At 38.2% G+C, this 26,680-nt stretch overlaps 1 protein-coding gene across 3 annotated transcripts in view; it reads right to left on the reverse strand.

The window, feature by feature from the left end:
• The window catches only part of KLHL7 (kelch like family member 7), a 55,976-nt gene that overhangs the window by 11,419 nt on the left and 17,877 nt on the right, over positions 1-26,680 (reverse strand). For all 3 annotated transcript variants that reach the window (XM_007523946.3, XM_060196085.1, XM_060196086.1), the window contains exons 3-7: positions 19,906-19,999; positions 19,529-19,653; positions 10,149-10,324; positions 6,819-6,993; positions 3,032-3,174 (exon numbers count right to left, since the gene is read on the reverse strand). In XM_007523946.3, the coding sequence (XP_007524008.1) occupies positions 3,032-3,174; positions 6,819-6,993; positions 10,149-10,324; positions 19,529-19,653; positions 19,906-19,999 (713 nt within the window). The remainder of the gene's footprint in view (positions 1-3,031; positions 3,175-6,818; positions 6,994-10,148; positions 10,325-19,528; positions 19,654-19,905; positions 20,000-26,680) is intronic.

Consider the following 26,680-nt stretch of genomic DNA (forward strand, 5'->3'; position numbering starts at 1 on the left):
ATAAGAGTTAATATATGAGCCTTCTATTTCATCTGTGACTCGGGATAATAATGTAAGAACATTCTTAAGTAAGCAGGCTCATGGTTTTTAAGAAACTTTTCTTTTTTCAAATGTAAATATCCCATCTATTCTCTAACAGATATAGAGTGATATAAAGAACCAATGGTTAAGGGCACGGGAAACGGTTTAGCAGTAGTGTACCGTCCTGAGTGTGGGAAGCTCTTGGTTTCATCCCAGGCACCAAGGAGAACTCTATGGATGGAGGTTGATTTATTTTGTGGATTTCAGTGACAAACTAACTTTCTTTCTTTTTTTTAAAGTTTATATTTCTAATATTTTTATTATTATTGGATAGAGACAGAGAGAAAGTGAGAGGGGTGGGAGAGATACAGAGCTTTATGAAGCTTTCCCCTGCCGGTGGGGACCAGGGGCTTGAACCTAGAACCTTGTGCACTATAATGTACACACTTAACCAGGTATGCCACCACCTGTCACTACATACTAACTTTCTTTTTAAACTCAATTTTTAAAATTTTGGATAGAGACAGAAACTGAGAGGGAAGAAAGAGATAGAAGGTAAGGTAAGGGAAAGAGACACCTTTAGCCCTGCTTCACTGCTCATGAAGCTGCCCCCCTTGCAGGTGGGGGTGGGGGGGATGCGGAATGGAGATTTGAACTGGTATTCATACTCACTGTAACATGTGCACTCTACCATATGAACCGCTACCTGGCCCCTGATATTCTAATTTTCTGTATTCAGATGAGTCAATATAGTGCATCAGACTTTTAAAAAACCACAGTGTTCCCACCTGTGGGGGTGTCCCTTCACAGGCGGTGAAGCAGGTCTGCTGGTGTCTTCCTTCCCCCCCCCCCATCTTCCCTTCCTCTCTCCATTTCTCTCTGTCCTATCCAACAACGACAACATCAATAACAACAATAACTACAACAACAATTAAAAACAATAAGGGCAACAAAGGGGTAAATAAATAAATATTAAAAAAAAAACACCACAATGTTATGAAATACCTGAGCAATCTATGGTCCTGCCCTCTGTTCCCTTCCAAGTCATACCCACACCTATTCCTACTTCTGAAGGTCCTTCCTCTTTTCTTCTTCACTTTCTGAGTCCTGATGGAGTTGGAATTCAGAACCCTCTAGTCATCTTCCCCTATCATTTCTTCCCTTCTGGAAGTATGGACCAAAATTTTTTTTGGGGGGGTGCTGATGTACTTATCAAGACATGTCATCCTTGGCAAGTCATGGATCATGAGGCTGTTTCTTGAAAATAAAGTTTTACTAGAATGTAGTCATGCCCATATATTTATGGCTACCTTCCTGTTATAGGATCTGTGTTGAACATTTATGCCAGAGTCTATTCAGCCTACAAAGCTGAAAAAGTTTGGTACCTGGTTTTTAACAGAAAAAGACTGTTATTATATGTAGAAAGTTGTTATAACAACTTTTTGGAAATGAAGGCCAGCTTTCTGTCTCAGGCATCTGCAATATGCTGGAGATGATACATATACTGTATTTGAATATACTGCTGTTACATTTTTACTGGATAAACCAAAAAAAGCGAACAGTCATAAGTAAAAACTAAAGGGAGAAACCTTTCCAAATGGGACAGGTTATAGTAGTCTATTTGTAGCAGTTGTATACTTGACTACAGCATAGCTGCTAAAGGCTACCTGTCATCCTGGGGTAACAGGATGCTGACCAGAACACTGTTATGCTTTAAAAAAGAATTAAAAAAAAATTATCTATTCCCCCTTGTTGCCCTTGTTTTATTGCTGTAGTTACTATTGTTGTTGTTATTATTGCTGGATAGGACAGAGAGAAATGGAGAGAGGAGGGAAAGACAGAGAGGGGAGAGAAAGACAGACACCTGCAGACCTGCTTCACTGCCCGTGAAGTGACTTCTCTGCAGGTGGGGAGCCGGGGGCTTGAACCGGGAACCTTAAGCTGGCCCTTGGGCTTCGCTCCACATGTGCTTAAACCCACTGCAGCACAGCCCTACTCCCTTTGAATTTTTTTTTATTATCTTTATTTACTTGATAGAAGAAATCAAGTGAGAGGGGATGATAGAGGAAGAGCAACAGGGAGACATCCGCAGCCACTCATAAAGCTTTCCCCCTGCAGGTAGGGACTGGGAGCTCGAACCCAGATCCTTGCACATTTTAATACATGTGCTCAACCAGGTGCATCACCACCTGGCCCCCACACTGTTACGCTCTTAGTGAGAAGAAAAAAAGTTGAAAATAATTTCTAAGAGGCTGGATTAAAGGCTAATTTTATCTTTTGCCTTTATTATTTTCCAAATTTTCTAGAATATTATTTTATATTTAATCAGACTTACTCAAATCTAGCTTCAGAAGCATATTTTCATTGAAAATGGCACAAAAAATGAAGGGAGTTTCCCCCCCATTTTTAAACAAAGTAAGATTGGGTAGATAGTGTAGTGGTGGTGTACAAGATTCATACACAAGAAGTCTCAGACTCCCCACTACCCTCAGCCTCCCCCAGCATCACTAGAAGTCAGAGTTCAGCAGACCTGTGGAAAAAAAAAAAAACAACAAAACAAAGGCAAGACAGAAAACTAACTTTCTATTTTCTTTACTAATGATTACTATGCAGTTTTGTCTATAGCAATTATGGAAAAAGACTTCAATTCTGGCCAAATCTCAGTTTCCTTACCTGTAAAATGAAGATGAGAACTATATACATTAAAAACTATCATAGGGAATGGGGTGGTGGTGCACCTGGCTGAGTGCACATGTTACAATGCAAAAGGACCCAGGTTTGAGCCCCTGGTCCCCATCTGCAGGGGGAAAACTTTACAAGTAGTGAAGCAGTGTTGCAGGTGTCTCTCTCCCTATCCTTTCAATTTCTGACTGTCTTTATCCAACAGATAAAGATAATAAGAATTTTAAAAAAGGGAAAGACCATCATAAACTATAACATCCTTAAAGACACAAGGGTTCATGTAGAATTCTTACTCACACACAGACACACACACACACACTTCAGTTACCTTTGGGTTGAAGTATCTGCAAGACTGTGGTTGGGAGCCTCCAAATAAGGCTATGCGGTAGTCATGCTTCTTTCTTCTAGGTCTTGTGCCATCTACCAGTTCCTCTCTATCTTCTGGAGATAGCAGATGATATCTCATACCACCTATTGAAAAAGGAATAGCAAATCTTCAAGAACTTCAGATCTTAATTTTTTTAAATATTTATATTTATTTTCCCTTTTGTTACCCTTGTTTTTTATTGTTGTTGTAGTTATTGTTGTTATTGATGTTGTCATTAGGACAGAGAGGAATGGAGAGAGGAGGGGAAGACAGAGAGGGGGAGAGAAAGATAGACACCTGCAGACCTGCTTCACTACCTGTGAAGCGACTCCCCTCCAGGTGGGTAGCCGGGGGCTCAAACCGGGATCGTTACGCCAGTCCTTGCGCTTTGCATCATGTGTGCTTAACCTACTGCGCTACTGCCCGACCCCCAGAACTTCAGATCTTAACGCACATAAAGGAAATAACCAAAGATAGAAGTGCTTTTATTTCCACTAGCTTTGTTTTTCCTATTATCTCTCTTTAAATTTTTTTCTTTGTATTATCTTTAGTTATTTGTTGGATAGAGACAACCAGAAATCAAGAGGGATGGGGAGACAGAGAAAGAGAGAAACCTGAAGCACTATTTCACATCTTGCAAAGCTTTCCCCTTGCAAGTGAGGACTGATTGGGAGCTTGAACCCAGGTCCTTGTGCATTGTAACACATGAGCTCAAGCAGGTGTGCCACCACCTGGCCCTATGATGTTTCAAGTCAGTGAGAAAAGAGTTACCTCCTGGCTCCCAGAAAAAATACCTAGACATTAAATTTGGGGTTCCTTAATTAAGAAATTATTAAGCTACCCTAATTAATCTATAGGTTAGTCTAAGAATTCAGAAAACTACTCACATATACAGTCTTATCTATTGGTTTTCTAATAGTAACTTCTATGAGTCACAGCTCAAACCAAACATTTATTAACTTCCAGACCTAGAATTGACAAAACAATCTTGAAAAAAAAGAACAGAACCAGAGGCATCACACTCCCAGATCTCAAATTGTATTATAGGGCCATTCTCATCAAAACTGCTTGGTACTGGAACATGAATAGACACACTGACCAGTGGAATAGAATTGAGAGCCCAGTACTAAGTCCCCACACCTATGGACATCTAATCTTTGACAAAGATGCCCAGATTATTAAATGGGGAAAGCAGAGTCTCTTCAACAAATGGTGTTGGAAAAAATAGGTGGAAACATGCCAAAGAATGAAACTGAACCACTATATTTCACCAAATAAAAAGTAAATTCCAAGTGGATCAAGAACTTGGATATTAGACTAGAAACCACCAGATACTTAGAGGAAAATATTGGCAGAACTCTTTTCCATATAAATTTTAAAGACATCTTCAATGAAACGAATCCAGTTACAAAGAAGACTAAGGCAAGTATAAACTGATGGGACTACATCAGATTAAAAGGCTCTGCACAGCAAAAGAAATCACTACCCAAACCAAGAGACCCCTCACAGAATGGGAGAAGATGCCATACATCAGACAAGAGGCTAATAACTAAAATATATAAAGTGCTTGCCAAAATCAACAAGCAAACAAATAACCCCATCCAAAAATGGGGAGAGCATATGGATAGAATACTCACCACAGAAGAGATCCAAAAGGCCGAGAGACACATGAAAAAATGCTCCAAGTCTTTGATTGTCAGAGAAATGCAAATAAAGACAACAATGAGATACCACTTCACTCCTGTGAGAATGGCATACATCAGAAAAGGTAGCAGCAGCAAATGCTGGAGAGGTTGTGGGGTCAAAGGAACCCTCCTACACTGCTGGTGGGAATGTCAACTGGTCCAACCTCTGTGGTGAACAGTCTGGAGAACTCTACTACTAATAGGATGGTGTTATCACCATGAAATAAGAAATTAGAGATTAAGTAAAAGCTTACAGAAATTAGAAATAATAGTTGACCAGCCTGGGGTGTCTTAGAGTAGGTAAAGCACTGGGATTAGAAAATGAGGTCCTTGGGGGCCGGATGGTAGCACACTGGGTTAAGTGCACACAGTACGAAGCACAAAGAAACATGAAGTCTTGGCTCCATGACTTGAATTGCATATGCCAGAATGATGCTCTGGCTCTTTCTTCATCCTCTATCACAAATAAATAGCTGAAATAGAAGTATTCAGAGTAAAACAAAGGCTATCTCCCAAAAGAATGAACCAAAGTGCAACAATGAGAAAAAAAGAAAAGATTAAGAGACTCAATTGAATCACAATACTGGAGGTCAGGTGGTAGAGCAGTGGGTTAAGCACAGGTGGCACAAAGTGCAAGGACCAGCATAAGGATCCCGGTTCAAGCTCCCAGCTCCCCACCTGCAGGGGAGTCGCTTCACAAGTGGTGAAGCAGGTCTGCAGGTGTCTATCTTTCTCTCTCCCTCTGTCTTCCCCTCCTCTCTCCATTTCTCTCTGTCCTATCCAACAACAATGACATCAATAACAACAACAACAATAGCTACAATAATAAAACAAGGGTAACAAAAGGGAAAATTAATAAAAAAAATTAAAAATCACAATACTAGTAATATAAAATTGAGAAGTCAATGTCTGCCCAATATAGTAAGTTAGAAAGAGGAGGATGACGAGAAGATAGAAAAGTAGCAGCAGCAACACACGTTATCTTTAACTTTATTGAGATAGTACAGTAGCTACACAAAAGGCTTCCATGCCTGAGAGGAAGGTCTTAGTTTTAATTCCTGGTACCATCAAAAGTCATAGCTGAGTAGTGCTCTGACCAAAAAAAGAAAGAGAAAGAAGAAAGAAAGAAAGAAAGAAAGAAAGAAAGAAAGAAAGAAAGAAAGAAAGAAGCCAAGAAAATCATTATCATTATCTCAAAAAACTTCATGGTAACACTGGAAATTAATTAATAGGGCAATGCTTTCAAAATTCTAAGTGAAATGTTTTTCAACATAATTCAAAACCCCATTTAACCATCCTTCAATATTTTATGATACAATTAACATATGAGATTTATCAAATCTCCAAGTATTTACTGATTACATTGCTTTTTTTTTTAAAGGAACTTTCATGGGGATTGATACATCAAATAAAATTAACAAAAAGGAATGCCCAGAGTCCAGGAAAATATTAGCACTAATTTAGCAGAGTAGTGAATTGATTTCTCAGGAGGGCAGAGACCTAGAGAGCAACAGTTCATGTTGAATAGGCACAGAAGGAAAACTCTTTTAAGATGCTTCCAAGAAATCCAAAAAGCAATAATTCCATTTATAGGAAATTTTATTAAGTGGCATAATTTATAGTCATGTTGAGGGGTTGGTATTTAGCCTCAAGTCAAGAACTATACAAAAATTTTAAAAATGTAAAGATTACCTCTAGCTATCCCCCTCCCTCCTTCCCCCCCCAAAGCTATTTTTTTTTTTTTAGAAAATCTTATGACAGCATAGTACACTATTTGGCTAAGTGAAATTATAAAGGAAAAGTTAACAAGTTTAATGAAATTGATCATATATACAAAAGGAGAAAAAGTGTAAGTAATATTTACCTTCTATCTCACACATCCCTATAAAAATGGACTAGGGCTAAGTCCCTTCCAGATAAAACAGCTAAGAACTCTAAAGGATTAATTATTTGAAAACGCAAAATCTTAAATGTTTCTCCCTGGCCATTGAGACTTAAGAGTTACAAGCCCATGAGAAACTGGCTGTATGATAATGCCATAAATAGATGTTAAGGTAACTTACTTATCACCATCTTAAGGCATTCCGGGTTGTCTTGAATAAGTGGTTCGGCTTGCACTGTTTTACTTAGGAAATTCTTTGATATAAGAGGAAATCTGACTTTAGCAAGGATATCAACCATAAATGGCTGGCGGTTAGGTTCATCATACTTTAACCACCTGACTGCAGCATCATAAACCTAAGGAAGAAAAATAGAAAAAGAACAGTAAAGTTTTTAGATGACTGTAACATTTCCCACTATCAAGGTTTACTTTCAGTGAAGAGAATATTACTGACACATAATCAATCACTTATCCCCAGTATTTTCTTCATATGTTTTTCATCCCTGAACATATGTCTATATAACAGAGGGTTTATATTCTGCTCTTGTGATTCTTATATGCAATACATTTTTAAGTAACTAACAGTTACTATACAATATAGGATATGATGCTGAATTTGTGATTTTAAAAAACAAAATGTAGCTCCTTTTAAAAGATGTGATATACATTTGCAATCAACAAAATTTATCAAAGATAGTTTAAATTTTTTTTTTCATTTTACTTTATTTTTGTATTTTATTATAGTTGTGTGGTCTGGAAGGTGGTGCAGTGGATAAGCATTAGATTCTCAAGCATGAGTACCTGAGTTCAATCCCTGGTAGCACATGTACCAGAGTGATGTCTGGTTCTTTCTTTCTCTCCTTCTATCTTTCTTATTAATAAACATAAAAAAATAAATAATTCTCTATTATTATCATTGTTACTTTTATTTTAACCAGAGCACTATTTGGGCTTATGGTGGTTCTGGGGATTGAATCCGGGACCTTGGAGGCTTGGCATGATTCTTTTTTACAAAATTGCTAGGAACTGGCAGGGCAAGGGACTGGCAAGGGCCAGGTTACCATGAAAGGGTTGCTACAAACAGAAAGTATGTGATCAGATGCTGATGGATCAGCTGAAATGCAGATGTGTATAGATGACTAGAGACCCAAGAAATGCTGTGATGTGGAGTATTATGACCCAGCACAATCTGTAAAGTCAAAAAAAATAATTATGATTTGTTTCCCAAATTTTCATTGATCACCTTAACACAAAGTTTCTTTGCCTTATTTGAGGAAAAAAAAAAAAGGCTCTCCTTGAAAGTTTGCTGCCACTATCATTTGAGGCCTACATGTGTCTATGTATGTATTAAAAAAATTTTAAAAAAATATTTATTTACTTTTGTTGCCCTTGTTGTTTTATTGTTGTAGTAATTGTTGTTGTTGTTATTGATGTCATTGTTGTTGGATAGGACAGAGAGAAATGGAGAGGGGGGGAAGACAGAGAGGGGGAGAAAGACACCTGCAGACCTGCTACACCGCTTGTGAAGCGACTCCCCTGAAGGTGGGGAGCCGGGGGCTCGAACTGGGATCCTTACACTGGTCCTTGTGCTTTGTGCCATGTGTGCTTAACCTGCTGCGCTACCGCCTGACTCCCAGTATGTATCTTTTCTTTTCTTTTCTTTTCTTTTCTTTTCTTTTCTTTTCTTTTCTTTTCTGCACAACAAATCCACTGCTCCTGTGGCCATTTTTGCCCCAATATTTTGGATAGGACAGAGAGAAACTGAGAGGGGAGGGGAAGATAGAAAGGGAGAAAGATAGACATCTGCAGAACTGCTTCACCGCTTGTGAAGCAAACCCCTGCAGATGGGGACCAAGGGATTGAACCCAGGCCTTTACACAAACATTGCATAAAAATGTGCAGTCAGCCTGGTCCTTTTTTTTGTATTAATTACTCATTTATTTTATTACATAGAGAGAAATTAAGAGGTGAGGGTGAAGAAGATGGAGAAAGAGAGACACATACAGCACAGCTTCACTGATGGTGAAGCTTCACTGATGGTGAGGACCAGGGGCTTGAACCTGTGTCCTTGCACACTGTATTCAATAGCATGTATACCTTATGTAGGGCACCTCCTGGCAACCATGATTTAAAACAAAAATCACTTATTGGGGTTTAATGGTTTATAGTACAGCTGTTGACACATGGGTATAATTTCTTATCTCCCCATAAGTGTCTGCAAAACACTCTCTTATCCAGCTTAAGTCTTATCTCTTCCATCATGCATTGCAACCTAACACACTCCTTACCCCCCTTCCTTTCCTTTCTATCCCACTGTCCTTTGCTTTGATGCAGTACACCAATCCCAATCAAGTTTCACTTTGTTTTTCCTGTGCCAACAATTGTACTGTAAACAATTAGTCTCCGAATTAAGTGAAATTAGGTAGTTATGATACTATTTAACCTTATATATTTGAACTGTGAATTGAGTTATTTTCCAGAAAAATTTAATATGCAAAATTTATTATTATTAGTGTCATCTCCGTGGCTTTATCATTCTGGGCTAACTTTTCCAGATAGACAGGCGGGGAGTAGGGGTTGGGGGTGGGAGTGGGAATTGTACCAAAGTTTCCTTCGATGTAGTTAGGGTCAGGCTCAAACCTGGGTTGTGCACAAGGCAAAGCAGCACACTTTTTTTTTTTCTGCCTCCAGGTTTATCGCTGGGACTTGTTGTCTGCACTATGAACCTACTGCTCCTGGAGGCAATTTTCTCATCCTTGTTGTTACTTAAAGGTATTGGGATTTGGGCTGTGATATCTTAGGGAAGGTATTGTTTTAGTTGGTACCCATTAGCTTTATCTTTACCAAGTAGCGTCTCTCAAACAGCCAGACTACAGGCACACCTAACACTCACCTTTTCTATGAAATAGACTTTGGAATACTGCTTACTGTAAAGAACACATTTTCTTTTCTTTTTAAAGATTTTATTTATTTATTAATGAGAAATATAGGAGAGACAGAGAAAGAACCAGATATCACTCTGGTACATGTGCTGCTGGGGACTGAACTCAGGACCTCTTGCTTGAGAGTCTAGTGCCTTAGCCACTGTGTCACCTCCTGGACTGGACCACAAGAACACATTTTCTTTTCTTTTTTTGCCTCCAGGGTTATTGCTGGGGCCTGGTGCTAGCACTCAAATTCACTGCTCCTGGCGACCATTTTTTTTTTCTGTTTTATTGGATAGGACAGAGAAAAACTGAGAGAAGAGGGGAAGACAGAGAGGGAGAAACACAGACACCTACAGACCTGCTTCACCACTTGTAGAGGGACCCCCCTGCAGGTGGGGAGCCAGGGGCTTAAACCAAGATCCTTACTCGGGTCATTGTGCTTCATACTATGTGCACTTAACCCGGTGAGCCACCACCCGAGCCCCGAAAGAACACATTATGTTCAAATATGATTCTTTTCCTTGTCATGTGTCCAAATGTGAAGGACAAAAAACTAACACAAATATGAGAAGGTAATTTAGTACCTGATCTTCTGCTCTCACAGTCAGAGTGTCCTGGTTTAGAAGATGTGTAACACGCTTCACATCAAGTTGTAGAAATTCATCAGTTTTATAGACTTCAGTAAAATGCTGATGAATAAAGTCATCTGCAGTTGCTTTCAACTCAGGACAGTCCAGACACTCTGCTAGCACACTTATACCTAAATACAGACAAAAAAAAAAAAAAAAAAGAGGTAGAAAAATAACTTTAAAAATACATTAAAGATAAATATGGATTCTAGGAAAATTTGACTGACTGACCATAAATCTGGATCCTTTCCTGTTTTGTTAATCTATTTTTTTAAATTCTATTATTTTTAAATTCTTTTGTCTGGATTTTGATATGTTGTAGGATAAATGCTCTTCAATGTTTTCTCAAAAATTTCTTGCCTTCTGGTCAACATTTTTTCTTGCAAAATAAGCTTATCATAGGGGGCTGGGTGATAGCAACAGTGGGTTAATCACACATGGCGCAATGCGCAAGGACCGGAGTAAGCATCCTGGTTCCAGCCCCTGGATCCTGTAGGGGAGTCACATTTATAAATACCATTAAAGTATAAACCCCAGTAATCTGACCTAGGGCCATATCCATATTTAACACAGGAGTCAGTGTAACCTCTGCATTCCTCTCAGTCTGAGCTTGCATTCCATGGTCACAGCTAAGAACATTCTAGGCTGCACTTATTTCAGTATCAGTTTCCCTTAAGTGACATAGTATGTTGAGCCAGCCTCCCTTTGGAGAGTGAGGGAGTCTCTACCATGGCTGTTCTACTTTGGGGGCAAGGTCCTGTAGAAGCCCACAAGACGGCACCTGCAGGGGGGTCACTTCACAGGCCGTGAAGCAGGTCTGCAGGTGTCTATCTTTCTCTCCCCCTCTGCCTTCCCCATCTCTCTTGATTTTTCTTTGTCCTACCCAACAGCAACAGCTATAATAATAACAATAAAAACAAGTGCAACAACAAGGGCAACACAAATGGGAAAAACGGCCTCCAGGAGCAGAAGATTCCTGGTGCAGGCACCAAGACCAAGCAATAACCTTGGAGGCAAATAAATAAGCTTAGCATCAATTAGATCATTTTGCTGATATGTGGAATATAGGTAACTGAAAGGCATGAACTTACAAAAAAGAAAGAAGTAGTCAATCTGTCTCTAAGTGTTCATGAGAACTGTGGTGATTATCACTGGGAGTGTGGTTGGGCACAGAGCTTGGGTGGGTGTATGGAACTATACTTCTGTAATCTTACATTGTAAGTCATTATGAAATCACTAACAAAGAACTAAAAAAACTAAGCCTGTCAAATTCAACTTTTAAAAACCTAATATGACTTTAATGAGTATTGAACTTAATATCTGGATTAAGCGATATTCTATAATATAAAGCAGACCCACTTAGGAATATGACATTTATCTCCACTCATTCGGTTTTATTTTAAATATCTTATTGTATAGAGATGGAGAAATCAAGTGAAGGGGGGAGATAGGAAGAGAGACAGAGAGACACCTACAGCATGTGAAGCTTCCCTGTGCAGACCCTGGGTCCTTGAACATTGAAACATGTCTGCTCTACCAAGTAAGCCACCACCTGGCCCCTCATTTAGATTTAAATATATATATATTTATTTTATTTCATTTTCCCCCCATTTTGGAGAGATAACTATTATTATTTGATAATTACCAACTTAATTTATGTTTGATGACATAATATTGGACTTAAGAGCAAAAGATATAGTAATATATCTAATAACAAAATTCAGTTCTATAATTTGGTTAAACTTAAGAACAATGCCTCTTATATAGAATGTGACCCAGTCAATTTAATAGAGGTGAAGACATACTAAACATATCTTTAAACACTCAACCAAAAAAAAAAAAAAACACTCAACCAGGTGTGCCACCACCTGGCTCCTCATTCAGACTTTTTTTTTTTTTTTTTTTGACCAGAGCACTGCTCAGCTCTGGCTTATGGTGGTTTGGGAGATTGAACCCGGGACTTTTAGCACCTCAGGCATGAGAGTTCAGTTGCATAGTGCCCTGCTCTGTCATGTGGTTGATTTAGGTTTGAGTCTGCCCCCCCCACACACACTAATGTCAGCTTTGGTGCTGTAATCTCTGCCCCCCATCTTAAAACAAAACCAAACCAAAAAGCAAACAAAAAACCCACAAAAAACACCTTCAGTGTAACTACATTAATTTTTAAAATAAAAAAATCCTGCACATTTCCCATTTAGCCTTTCCTAGCTATGTTTTGTTGTTTTCATTTTACTTTAATTTTTTATTAGTGATTTAATAATGATTAACAAGACTGTAAGATAACAGGGATACAATGCCACACAGCTCCCACCACCAGAGTTCCATGTTCCACCCCCTCCATTGGAATCTTCCCTATTCTTTTTCCTTCTGGGAGTATGGACCAAAATTCTTTATGGGGTGCAAAAGGCAGAAGTTCTGTCTTCTGTAATTGCTTCTTCTCTGGATATGGATGTTGGCAGGTCGATCCATACCCCCAGCCTGTTTCTATCTTTCCCTAGTGGGGTAGGGCTCTGGAGAGGTGAGGTTCCGGGACACACTGGTGAGGCTGTCTGCTCAAGGAAGTCAGGTAGGCATCATGGTAGTGTCTGCAACTTGGTGGCTGAAAGGTGGTAAGATATAAAGCAGGACAAATTGTTTAATAAACAGTTAAAGTATAGAGCAGATGAAACTAGGGGTCTTCATGTTGGAAGAAGTTAGGAAGTCAATTTTAGATATGTTACAAGAGGAGTCGTTTTGCTTTTTTGGGAGGTAGGTTTCTTTTCCTAATTGGTTATCCTGAGTCTGCATGCAATGCAGTGCACAGGCCCTATTTAGCCCCCAACTGGTTTTGTTGGGTCAGAACTAAGAACCTTTTTTAAAAATCTGAAATAATTATTTAAGAGAGAGAGAATGGAGTGGAGGGAGATTGGTTAAAGGCAGTGAAAAAAGGGAGGCAAGATAAGGGCAAAAGGGCCATAAATAAGAAGCAGCCCCAGGAAGCATAAAACATTGACTATCTGAGCCTTTATAGAGAAAAATTTGCCAGCTTCTATCCTATATAAAAACACTGACTATTGTTTGTGATCTTGTGGCAGCCCTCTTTTCAAAATCTTAACTTAATTTTTTTTTTCAGTACATTATCTTTGATCTTCCATGTTGTCTTCAGATTATTTTTGATGCTTTCATATTTGTACCAGAAAGGTTCTCAAAATTGATGCCTGCTAACAGACCTGTCAGACTAGCTGGCATCTATGAATGCCAGGTGCTCATGGTGAGCAGTTTGCTACATCTGTAAATTTCTGCCCCCATTATGGAGATAAGAATTTCAATAAGAATCAGTGTTTGGGGAGCAGGAGGTGGTACATCTGGAAGAATGCATAAGGACATCAGTTCAAGGCCCTGGTCCTCCACCTACAGGGGGTGCTTCCTAAGTGATGAAGCAATGCTACAGGTATGTCTTCTTTCTCTGTCTCCCTCTCTTTCATCTCAATTTCTCCCCATCCCTATCCAAAATAAAGAAATAAATAAATCAGTGTTTGTCTATTAACTCAGTTTTTGCCAGTTCAATTTCTTGTGATTATATAATCTAATAAAAGATCATGCAAAATGAAACACGAATATGAAAACAAAGTTGTTTCTATGAAAACTAACCTTAAGACAGATTTTGAGAATAGGTGAAATTAGGCATAACCAAGACAAAGTCAAGGAAAACAATACAAAACCCCATAGGAATTTTGTGCTGTCTTTTAAAATTCTCAGTTCCTTTTAAGAAAACTTTAAAAAAAAAAAAAAGGTGGTATTTTATTCCTGTAATGTATGAGATGGGCAATGGATCAATATTCACAGTTTGTAAGGTCTGACCTGACAAAGACTGGAAAATTGTTGATTTCAATGTGACATGAAAATAACACCTTTACATCAGATTGTTGTTTAAAACATCCATAGCTTTAATGACATTTTAAGTTAACCAACCAACTACTCCTCTGATTATGCCATATAAGGAGACTTTTACTATTACCTTATTTGTTTTTTCTTGACTGATTGCACTGATGGGAATCTGCAGCACAAAGTTGAATAGTAGCATGTTTCCCTGTAAAGAATATATGCTATAGGTTTCAAATACTTATAGATTAATTAGGTATTCTATTTCTAAATTAAAAGTGTCTTTAGCATCTGTTGCTATGAATATAGCTATTTATTTTTTTTTCCCTGCAGCTTGTTAGGATATTAAATGATGTCAGGTTTTTAAACATTTAACCATTTTGGCATTTCTGAAGTAAGTCGTATTTGGTTACAAAGTATTACTGTTATTAGCCATTAATTGTTATTATTAATAAAATTTATTTTTTAGAGAAGTTTTAGTTTCACCGCAAACTTTAATAGAAAATATAGTGTTTCCATATACCCTTCCTCCACATATGGATACCCCCCACTACTATACCCCATATGAGAGTGCTAAAGCATTACTTAAAAAACAGGGAGTCAGGCGGTAGTGCAGTGGGTTAAGTGCAGGTGGCGCAAAGCACAAGGATCGGTGTAAGGATACTGGTTGCCCCCTGCTCCCCACCTGTTGGGGAGTCACTTTGCAAGCAGTGAAGCAGGTCTGCAGGTGTCTATCTTTCTCTCCCCCTGTCTTCCCTTCCCCTCTCCATTTCTTTCTGTCCTATCCAACAATAACGGCATCAATAACAACAATAACTACAACAATTAAAAAAAAAAAGGGCAACAAAAGGAAAAATAAATATTAAAAAATACTGATTGATTTGCGCAATCTCAAAACTTAGTGGTTCAAAATTAAAAATGTATTTATTTCTTGTAATTTTATAGGATCTGGCTGGCCAAATTAATAGTTGAAATCAACTGATTGCTAAATTGGAAACAGATGCTCTAGACTGACCTCATCTGTATTATTTGGTAACAAGCAGGCAGGTCTGGGACCAAGTCTTGGGTAAACCAACTTTGGCCCAAATGGTCTATAGTTTTCATTTTATGATGGTAGAAGAGCTTCCAACAACAAAGGAAGACAATTTCCAGTGCACAATTCCCCCCCTTGATTTTATTTATTTTATATTAATGAGGGAGATACAGAGAGAAAGACAGAGAGAAACACCAGAGCACCACTCAGCTTTAGCTTATGGTAGTGCTGGGGATTGAACCTGGGGCCTCAAGGCCTCAGAAATGAAAGTCTTTTGCATGGCCATTATATTGTCTCCCTAGCCCACATTAAATATTTTTCTAGCCTTTCTCAGTCACATTTGCTAGTATCCCATGGATTAGACCACAATGCAAAGTAAAAAAGAGACTCTACCTCTTATGGGAAGATCTAGAAATTAACATTGAATGGCAGTATACATAAAATAGTAAGAAGATTTTGTGGCCAATTTTTTGCCAATTTTGTGGTCAATTTTAGAGCAAAACCTCTTTGTTCTAAAATCTTAAAAATTATTTATTTATAGTTAGTTTTTAAATTATGGTAAAACAATGGCATTGGGAGTAGCATGGTGCCAGAATGATGTTTGGTTCTCTCTTCACTCACAAATAAATAAATTAAAAAAAAAAAAGTTGTGGTAAAATAAATGTAACAAAAATTTAGCATTAGTGACAATTAGCACATCTATGATGTATGCTGACATCATACTAACTAGTTGCAGAATATTTTCATCATCTCTCAAGTATAGGTTTTCTCTTAGAGATAAAATTTGTACTAAAATATATCTAGACAAAGAACATTCTAGTCCATTTATCAGGCATGGCACTTAGTGAAACAATATGAAAGCAAAAGGTTCCTAAAGCTAAAATAAGCTTTCGGCTGGCATCTATTTTTAATTAATTAATTAATTACTTTTTAAATTTACCAGAGCAATGATCAACTCTGGCTTATGGTGGTGCCAGGGATTGAACTTGGGTCTTCTGAGCCTCAGGCATGACAGTCTCTTTGCATAACCATTATGCTATCTATCCCCACCCTGGCATTTATCTTTTTTTCCTAACCAGATTATCACTGGTGCCTGCTTCTGGTGGCCTTTTTTTTTTTCTTCTTTCTCTTATAAAGACAGAAAGAAATATAATAGGAAGAGAGGAAGGGAGAGAAAAAAGACAGAACACTGCTCTATCACTTGTGAAGCTTCTCCCCTACAAGTGGACTCTGCCCTTTTGTAGTATTTCTTTGATTATTGCTCTTCCTCCATCTTTTTTGGAATTCTTACTTCACGGCTGTGTCACTGTAGCTTCTTTCCATGCTTTATCTTTTCATTAGTAGTCTCCACTTCTTTGCATGTTTGTTTTGTAAAATAAAGTTTCTCTATTTGATCTTCTTTAGTTGAATTCTTAAGGGTATCTCTCTTTTTTTTTTTAAACTTTGTTTTTTTTTTAAATATTTATTTTATTTATTTATTCCCTTTTGTTGCCCTTGTTTTATTGTTGTAGTTATTATTGTTGTTGTCGTTGTTGGATAGGACGGAGAGAAATGGAGAGAGGAGGGGAAGACAGAGAGGAGGAGAGAAAGATAGACACCTGCAGACTTGCTTCACCACCTGTGAAGCGACTCCCCTGCAGGTGGGGAGCCGGGGTTCGAACGGGATCCTTCTGCCGGTCCTTGTGCTTTGCGCCACCTGCGCTTAATCCGCTGCGCTACAGCCCGACTCCCCATCTCTCTCTCTTTTTTTTTTTAACTCAGTTGAGTTTCATGAAAAATCACATTTTTCTCCTTTAAATGCAGCCTTTCTAGGTTTTCTTTCATTTCTTATACTAAATTTGTCTTTAGGGCCCATTCATTTTGGCTGTTTAATTTGATTTACTGTCCCTCAAACTACCAAATTTCCTTTAACATAGTTTGATCTTCACTCATTTCTATCAGTTCCTCATGGGTTCATTTTACCATCTGTGAAAGCCAGGCTGTTGGAATCCATGGGCAGCAGAGAGCTAACATATGGTGATATTCGAGAAAGGGTCGATCTCCTTGTAAGGAGAGTACAGGCTTAGAGCAAAAGAGAAAGTAGGTTCAAGCAATTCTCCTGGATATTGTGTGGCTGTATATGCCTTAACTATCTTAGTTTTAATAGCTGAAAATGTCAGGCTACTTTCTAGGTTGCTAGACTGTTTTTACTACCAATTTAAAACAATAATGGCAGAATGCAAATAGAGGTAAGACTTCTAAATTAGATCTTCTCAGAAGCCCAAAGCCTAAAAAGTACAGACATGCTTCACTTTTCACACTGTGCTTTATAATGCCATATGTACTTCCTACTTTAGTTGGCTTTCTTTCTAGTTGAATCATTCCAGTAGGGAATTTACGTAACTAATGGGATAGAAAAATATACTTAGGTTATTATCTTCCCAAAGCTTCCTTAAAATAATTTTATAATAAACTTGTTGATACTATTTATACAAGGTGAAATAATACTTAAATTTCAGGGATTTATATCTTATTGATAAATGGAGCCCTAAAAGGTGGCCCAGAAAAATGGAAGGACTCATCCCAATATGTTCTTGTTATATAAATAAAATTAAAGGCTAGCCTTTTATTTTCTTTCTATCTTCCCTTCTTTCCCTCCTTCCTTTTTTTTTTAATATTTATTTATTTATTCCCTTTTGTTGCCCTTGTTGTTTTATTGTTGTAGTTATTATTATTGTTGTTGTTGGATAGGACAGAGAGAAATGGAGAAAGGAGGGAAAGATAGACACCTGCAGACCTGCTTCACCACCTGTGAAGCGACTCCCCTGCAGGTGGGGAGCCGGGGTTCGAACCGGGATCCTTATGTCGGTCCCTGTACTTTGCGCCACCTGCGCTTAACCCGCTGCGCTACAGCCCGACTCCCCTTTTTTTTTTTTTTTAATGTAAGAAAAAAGTCTTTAATTAGGTTGCTAGGAAAAATGACTGACTCACAACTCAAAATACCACCTCCTCCCTTGGCCTTTTGTTTTCTAACAGAACTTTTCACTATGTAGATTCATGACAGTGTTTAAAATAAAATCTTCAAAGGGGCATGGAGATAGCTCAGTTTTGGAGCACAGGTTTGATCCTTGGTACCACCATATGCCAGAGCTCAGTAGTGTTCTGTTCTCATAAAAATGAACACATATTTCTAAAACACAATTAAATGTTTAAGAATTCCATTGGTTTATTCTTTGCATAGATATTTCCTCTCTTGCTCCATTTAGTCTAATCCCCCCCATACCAGAAATAATCTCATTCTCTTCACTTTACCTCTACCCCACCCCTGAATTTCTTTCTGCTTCCTTTTCATCTGCACTCAAAGATCTTTTTCACTGTAATCATAATGAGTGTGTACCAAGTAGAGTAATCAACTGCTAGTAGAAGGGGATCCTAGAAAGAGCAGGAACAAAAGAAACTTCTCATGCAGAGCTGGCAAACAGATAACCAAAGAGAGTGCCTGCTTTTTGTCGTATGCACAACCCACGTTGAAGTCTGGCCCCTACTGCACTGGGAGTCAGTGATATCTATGATACGTTTCCCTTTCTCCTTTCATCTTTGTCTGAGAAAGGTAGCCTGGAGCAGTGAAACTCTAGTGATGACAACAATCCCCCCCCAATCAACATAAGAAAGCCCCCCAGAACCAACAACTTCTCATGCATCTCTAGGAGCTTTTTGTCCAGGACTCTGAGCACTCCTCAGTTTTAGTGAAGATCAAAAATATTAAAATCTTCTGCATTCTAGACCTTTCCCCTTTTCTCAATTCCACTTTACTTTTCTCTCTATTTTTCCAGCACTTCTTCCTCTGACTTTCTGAGCCCCTCCGAACGGTAAGAAAATGAAACTACAGAGATATGAATGATTTCTGTGCTGCTAAAGATTACCTCAGATTGGAATGCATACCACACTCTAGAAAACTCTGCTTCTCCTGACATCAAATACAGAATACTTAAAATGTGGGTGCTAGACAGCTTAATCTATCTATCTGTGTCTTAATTTATAATCTAGGAATCTAAGTCCCTAATATAAAACAGTAAAGTGAATCTGAAGATACAGGATGGTATGGTAATTACAGATTGAGATAATCTGAATTCCAATCCCAGCTTTACCAGATAATCTCAATTTCCACATTTGGAACAAACTGTAGCAATTGTAATTGTTTCAATAAAGAAAAATATTCAGGTTTTGGTTATATATTACTAAATCAATTTTCTCTTAGAAAATGTTGCTACAGTAATACATAGTCTTATTACAGCTCAGGTTAATATGCACCCCCCTCTCCCCCCCATCTGACCACCACTTAAAATAGATTATCAGCACAAATGCCAGTGAATAATGCCTTTAAAATTAAGGATACTATAGTACTGATTTTTCTTTACTAAGATACACATGAAGGGTTTGAAAAAAAAATCTGATTTCTTACCAAGACAATTTGAAGCATCAACTTGTTCTTTCAAAAAATCAACACACATTTTCTTCACAGGTTCAATCTGGTATTGATTTGCTGCATCTAATAAAGACTGAACATTGTTGCTATTCACAGAAATTCTGCAAGTAAGTTAAAGTAAATATTAACTTCCCAGAATATTTTATTATGTAAATAATGTTACTATAGAGTATATTACACTAGGCCCTGAAGTTAAAACAGACAATTAAATTTTGAAACAGTATGGCACAGAACCCCCAAATTCCTCCATCTTTGTTGCTTTTCATTCACATCATTTTTTTTTTACAGTACCTTGCTATGGTAAATATCAAACTTACTGTTCCATAACAGAAACATTTTTACCCCCCACTTACCTAGCAGTGTAAGCAAACTCCACAAGTTGCTCAATGATGTCAGGTTCAGCATCTTTGAGTTCTACTTCAAAAGACTTTGATTCAAGCATGTTAGCTAGAGTGAACAGAAGAAACATAAATGGCATGTGTAATGGCATTAGCTAAACTGAAGAACTAGAACATTTCAAGTCATGTGAGTTAGAATATGACAGATATCTCTGAAAAAAATTAATGCTGAGGCCAAGTAGTGGCATATCTGATAGATTGCACTTGCTATAATGTGCAAGAACCTGGGTTCAAGCCCCTGCTCCCCACTTGCAGGGGGGAAACTTCATAAATGGTAAAGTAGTGTCATACATACCTCCCTCCGCTTCCCTATCAAATCTGTCTCTACCCAGTAATAATAATAATAATAATAACCCTCAGAAATTTTAACATAAATATAAATTAATTGCCTATACATGAGATGTGTCTACAATAACCTAAGAAATTACTGAATTAGGATTCGACTTCCGGAGGTGGAGCTACGAGCAGCAGATCGCTTTCTCTCCTCACCTCTCCTCTCCTGGATCAACTAGGAATACCAAAGGAGACCACCTGGGACCGAAACAAGACAGGACTAGAATGACCACAGGAACCCAGTAAATTACCGGTGAGTACAAACACGTGTGGCTGGTGACAGAGAGGAGAGAAGGGCCTAAGGAGAGATTAAGTGACTGCTAACAGTTCAGCAGTTTATCAGTTGAGACACCACCTCCAGTCTGCTCCACCAACAAGGGGACAGCTTAAGGGAGGAGAGGACTCCCCAGAGACTCACCAAGTGCAACTCTGAGTCTCCACTGCTACTACACTCAGAATCTGGAGCAGCAACAGGGAGGGACACCAGAGGACAGAGATCTAACCAGGAAACTCAGAAGACCTATACCTCGATGGCATAGCTGAGGGGCTGTGAAAGTCTCTTTGCATAACCACTGGATTATCTCTGCCACACCCTGCTTTATCTCTTGGTCAGGAGTCAGTGATTAAGCTAAGAAGCCTATTGATAGTTTAAAAGCCCTCAGGCTCCCATAGCCTACAGGGAAGGAAAAAAAAAAAAAGAAAGAGGCTTTTAAACGACTGAGCTCCAACTCAGGGATTGAAATAACTGTTAACTTCCACCACTGTGAACCCTTTAATTAACTTACTTAGACACAAGTCAATCCAGGCAATAGTGATCAATAATTTAAAAAGTACTGATAAAGGGAACTCATAACATAATATATAAAATGTTTAAAACAACAAGAAAAAATATTGGAGAATGGAACCAGGACAAGAGTCCAGCTAAAAGTCCTCCAGAGGGTGAAGCACAAAATAAGGAGTTCAACATCCAAACATTAGCTAAGGAAATAATAACAGGAGTGAGTAAAGACTTTGAAAAAATTGTAATCAGAAATGCAGGAACAACAAATGAGAATATGGAAGAAAATACTAATTATCTCATGGTTATTAGAGAGCTGAAAGCTGAAATCGCTGAGCTAAGAATGCAACTAGCTGAACAAGCTAAAACAGTATCACAGCAGGGCAACAAAATAGATGAACTCCAGAAAACAGTAGAGGGCAGAGAGAATAGAATCTATGAGGCTGAAGACAGAATTAGCAAGATTGAGGATGAATTAGAGACAACTAAAAGAGAAGTAAGAGATCTCAAAAAGAGATTAAGAGATGCTGAAAACAACAACAGAGTCCTATGGGATGACTTCAAAAGAAACAATATACGCATTATTGGCATACCAGAGGAAGAAAGAGAAGGAGAGGAAGAAAGCATTTTCCAGGCCATAGTAGCTGAAAACTTCTCTAGTCTAGACAACATCAAAGACATAAAAATTCAAGAAGCCCAGAGGGTCCCAAAGAGAATTAACCCAGACCTAAAGACACCCAGATATATCATACTTAGAATGGAAAGGAATAAGGATAAAGAAAGGATCCTGAAGGCTGCAAGAGAAAAAAAAGAGTCACCTACAAAGGAAAACCCATAAGATTAGCAGCAGACTTCTCCATACAAACACTACAGGCCAGAAGAGAATAGCAAGATATCTATCAAGTGCTCAATGAGAAAGGCTTTCAGCCAAGAATACTATATCCTGCTAGACTGTCATTCAGACTAGATGGAGGCATCAAAACCTTCTCAGACAAGCAACAGTTGAAGGAATCAACCATTACCAAGCCTGCCCTGAAAGAAGTTCTGAAAGGTCTCCTATAAACAACCAGACCACCACAAATAGGACATATATTAAAACACTCTAAAACTCTACAAGAATGGCGTTAAAATATCTTCAATCTTTGATATCAATAAATGTCAATGGCCTGAATTCACCTATTAAAAGACACAGAGTAGGAAGATGGATCAGAAAACACAACCCAACAATATGCTGTCTACAGGAAACCCACCTAACTCAACAAGACAAACACAGACTTAAAGTGAAAGGATGGAAAACTATCATACAAGCCAATGGCCCACAAAAAAGGGCAGGAGCAGCTATTCTCATATCTGACATGATAGACTTTAAAATAGATAAGATTAAAAAGATAGGAATGGACACTACTTAATGCTCAGAGGATCAGTCAATCAAGAGGACTTAACAATTATTAACATCTATGCACCCAATGAGAAGCCATCTAAATACATCAAACTTCTGCTAAAAGAGCTACAGCAATATATTAACAGTAACACAATCATAGTAGGGGACTTCAACACCCCACTATCTCAACTTGACAGATAATCCAGGCAGAAAATCAATAAAGACATAAGGGAGCTAAATAAAGAGACAGATAAACTAGAACTATTGGACATTTTCAGAGTCATTCATCCCAAGAAACTGGAATACACATTTTACTCAAATCCACATGGGTCATTCTCAAGGATAGACCATGTATTAGGCCACAAAGACAGCATCAGCCAATTCAAGAGCATTGAAATCATCCCAAGCATCTTCTCAGACCACAGAGGAATGAAAATAACAGTTAACAATCAACAAAAGATTAGTAACAGTGCCAAAATGTGGAAGCTCAACAGTACACTTCTTAACAACTTCTGGGTCAAAGAGGAAATCAAGGAAGAAATCAAAATGTTTCGAGAGTTCAATGAAAATGAAGACACAAGCTATCAAAATATTTGGGACACAGCTAAAGCAGTCCTAAGAGGGAAGTTCATAGCTATACAAGCACACATTAGGAAACAAGAAAAAGCACAAATAAACAGCCTGATTGCACATCTTAAAGACCTAGAAGAAGAACAACAAAGGAACCCTAAAGCAACTAGATGGACAGAAATCACTAAAGTTCGGGCAGAAATAAGTAACACTGAGAATAGGAAAACCATACAAAAGATCAACGAAAGTAAATGTTGGTTCTTCGAAAGAGTAAACAAAATCGACAAACCTTTAGCCAGACTCACAAAACAAAAAAGGGAGAAGACCCAAATAAATTGGATACTAAATGAAAGAGGAGCTATCACAACAGACACCGCAGAAATTCAACATACCATGCGAGGCTTCTATGAACAACTATATGCCACCAAGCTAGAGAACCTGGAAGAAATGGACGATTTCCGAGATACCTACCAACTTCCAAAACTAAGTAAAGAGGAAGTGGATAACATGAACAGGCCCATCACAGCTAATGAAATTGAAACAGTTATCAAAAATCTCCCCAAAAATAAAAGTCCTGGACCAGATGGTTTTACAAATAAATTCTATAAAACTTTCAAAGAAGAACTAATACTTCTACTTTTAAATGTCTTCCAGAAGATTGAAGACACTGGAATACTCCCTGTCAGCTTTTATGAAGCCAACATCACCCTGATACCAAAAGCAGACAGGGACACAATCAAAAAAGAAAACTACAGACCAATATCTCTGATGAACATAGATGCGAAAATATTGAACAAAATTCTAGCCAACTGGATACAGCAGTATATCAAGAAGATTGTTCATCATGACCAAGTGGGGTTTATCCCAGGCATGCAAGGTTGGTTTAATATATGTAAATCAATCAATGTGATCCACCACATCAACAAAAGCAAGACTAAAAACCACATGGTCATATCAATAGATGCAGAGAAAGCCTTTGACAAAATACAACATCCCTTTATGATCAAAACACTACAAAAAATGGGAATAGATGGAAAATTCCTGAAGATAGTGGAGTCTATATATAGCAAACCTATAGCCAACATCATACTCAATGGTGAAAAACTGGAAGCATTTCCCCTCAGATCAGGTACTAGACAGGGCTGCCCACTATCACCATTACTATTCAACATAGTGTTGGAAATTCTTGCCATAGCAATCAGGCAGGAGTAAGGAATTCAAGGGATACAGATTGGAAGAGAAGAAGTCAAACTCTCCTTATTTGCAGATGACATGATAGTATACATGGAAAAACCTAAGGAATCCAGCAAGAAGCTTTTGGAAATCATCAGGCAATACAGTAAGGTGTCAGGCTACAAAATTAACATTCAAAAGTCAGTGGCATTCCTCTATGCAAACACTAAGTTAGAAGAAATTGAAATCCAGAAATCAATTCCTTTTACTATAGCAACAAAAACAATAAAATATCTAGGAGTAAACCTAACCAAAGAAGTGAAAGACTTGTATACTGAAAATTATGAGTCAGTACTCAAAGAAATTGAAAAAGACACAAAGAAGTGGAAAGATATTCCATGTTCATGGGTTGGAAGAATTAACATCATCAAAATGAATATATTACCCAGAGCCATCTACAAATTTAATGCTATCCCCATCAAGATCCCAAGCACATTTTTTAGGAGAATAGAAAAAATGCTACAAATATTTATCTGGAACCAGAAAAGACCTAGAATTGCCAAAACAATCCTGAGAAAAAAGAACAGAACTGGAGGCATCACACTCCCAGATCTCAAACTGTATTATAGGGCCATTGTCATCAAAACTGTGGTACTGGAACATGAATAGACACACTGACCAGTGGAATAGAATTGAGAGCCCAGAAATGAGGCCCCACATGTATGGACATCTAATCTTTGACAAAGGGGCCCAGACTATTACATGGGGAAAGCAGAGTCTCTTCAACAAATGGTGTTGGAAACAATGGGTTGAAACATGCAGAAGAATGAAACTGAATCCCTGTATTTCACCAAATACAAAAGTAAATTCCAAGTGGATCAAGGACTTGGATGTTAGACCACAAACTATCAAATACTTAGAGGAAAATATTGGCAGAACTCTTTTCTGCATAAATTTTAAAGACATTTCCAATGAAACGAATCCAATTACAAAGAAGACTAAGGCAAGTATAAACCTATGGGACTACATCAAATTAAAAAGCTTCTTCACAGCAAATGAAACCACTACCCAAACCAAGAGACCCCTCACAAAATGGGAGAAGATCTTTACATGCCATACATCAGACAAGAGGTTAATAACCAATATATATAAAGAGCTTGCCAGACTCAACAACAAGACAACAAATAACCCCATCCAAAAATGGGGGGAGGACTTGGACAGAATATTCACCACAGAAGAGATCCAAAAGGCCGAGAAACACATGAAAAAATGCTCCAAGTCTCTGATTGTTAGAGAAATGCAAATCAAGACAACAATGAGATATCACTTCACTCCTGTTAGAATGTCATACATCAGAAAAGGTAACAGCAGCAAATGCTGGAGAGGGTGTGGGGTCAAAGGAACCCTCCTGCACTGCTGGTGGGAATGTAAATTGGTCCAACATCTGTGGAGAACAGTCTGGAGAACTCTCAGAAGGCTAGAAATGGACCTACCCTATGACCCTGCAATTCCTCTCCTGAGGATATATCCTAAGGAACTCAACACATCCATCCAAAAAGATCTGTGTACACATATGTTCTTGGCAGCACAATTTGTAATAGCCAAAACCTGGAAGCAACCCAGGTGTCCAACAACAGATGAGTGGCTGAGCAAGCTGTGGTATATATACACAATGGAATACTACTCAACTGTAAAAAATGGTGACTTCACCGTTTTCAGCCGATCCTGGATGGACCTTGAAAAAATCATGTTGAGTGAAATAAGTCAGAAACAGAAGGATGAATATGGGATGATCTCACTCTCAGGCCGAAGTTGAAAAACAAGATCAGAAAAGAAAACACAAGTCGGACCTGAAATGGATTTGGCACATTGCACCCAAGTAAAAGACTCTGGGGTGGGTGGGTAGGGAGAATACAGGTCCATGAAGGATGATAAATGACATAGTGGGGGTTGTATTGCTAAATGGGAAACTGGGGAATGTTATGCATGTACAAACTATTGTATTTACTGTTGAATGTAAAACATTAATTCTCCAATAAAGAAATAAATTTTTAAAAAAAACTACTGAATTAGGGCACATCTTAGGGCTGTGAAGTCAGCAAGTCAGCAAATGGCTATGCAAAAATTAGGCTCTGAGTTCACAGGTTCAATCACAAACACCCTCACAAACCAGAGTTGATCAGTGCTTTGATCTCTCTCTCACTCATTAAAATAATATATTTTCCCTACCCAGGGCTGAGTGGTGACATACTTGGTTGAGAACACATGTTATAGTGCTCAGGGACCCAGGATCAAGCTTCTGGTACCCACCTGCATAAGGGAAGCTTCACAGGAAGTGAAGTGATGCAGGTGTCTTTCTATCTCTCCCTTCCCTCTCAATTTCTCTGTCTCTACCCAAAATAAACAAACAAAATTAGTGAAAAATGTCACTAATATTTCTCTGTTTCAAGTTGGGGGTATGGACTGACCTGCCAATGCCCATGCCCAGCGAAGAA

This window comes from Erinaceus europaeus, chromosome 8 (assembly GCF_950295315.1).
Source record: "Erinaceus europaeus chromosome 8, mEriEur2.1, whole genome shotgun sequence".
Taxonomy (NCBI): Eukaryota; Metazoa; Chordata; class Mammalia; order Eulipotyphla; family Erinaceidae; genus Erinaceus; species Erinaceus europaeus.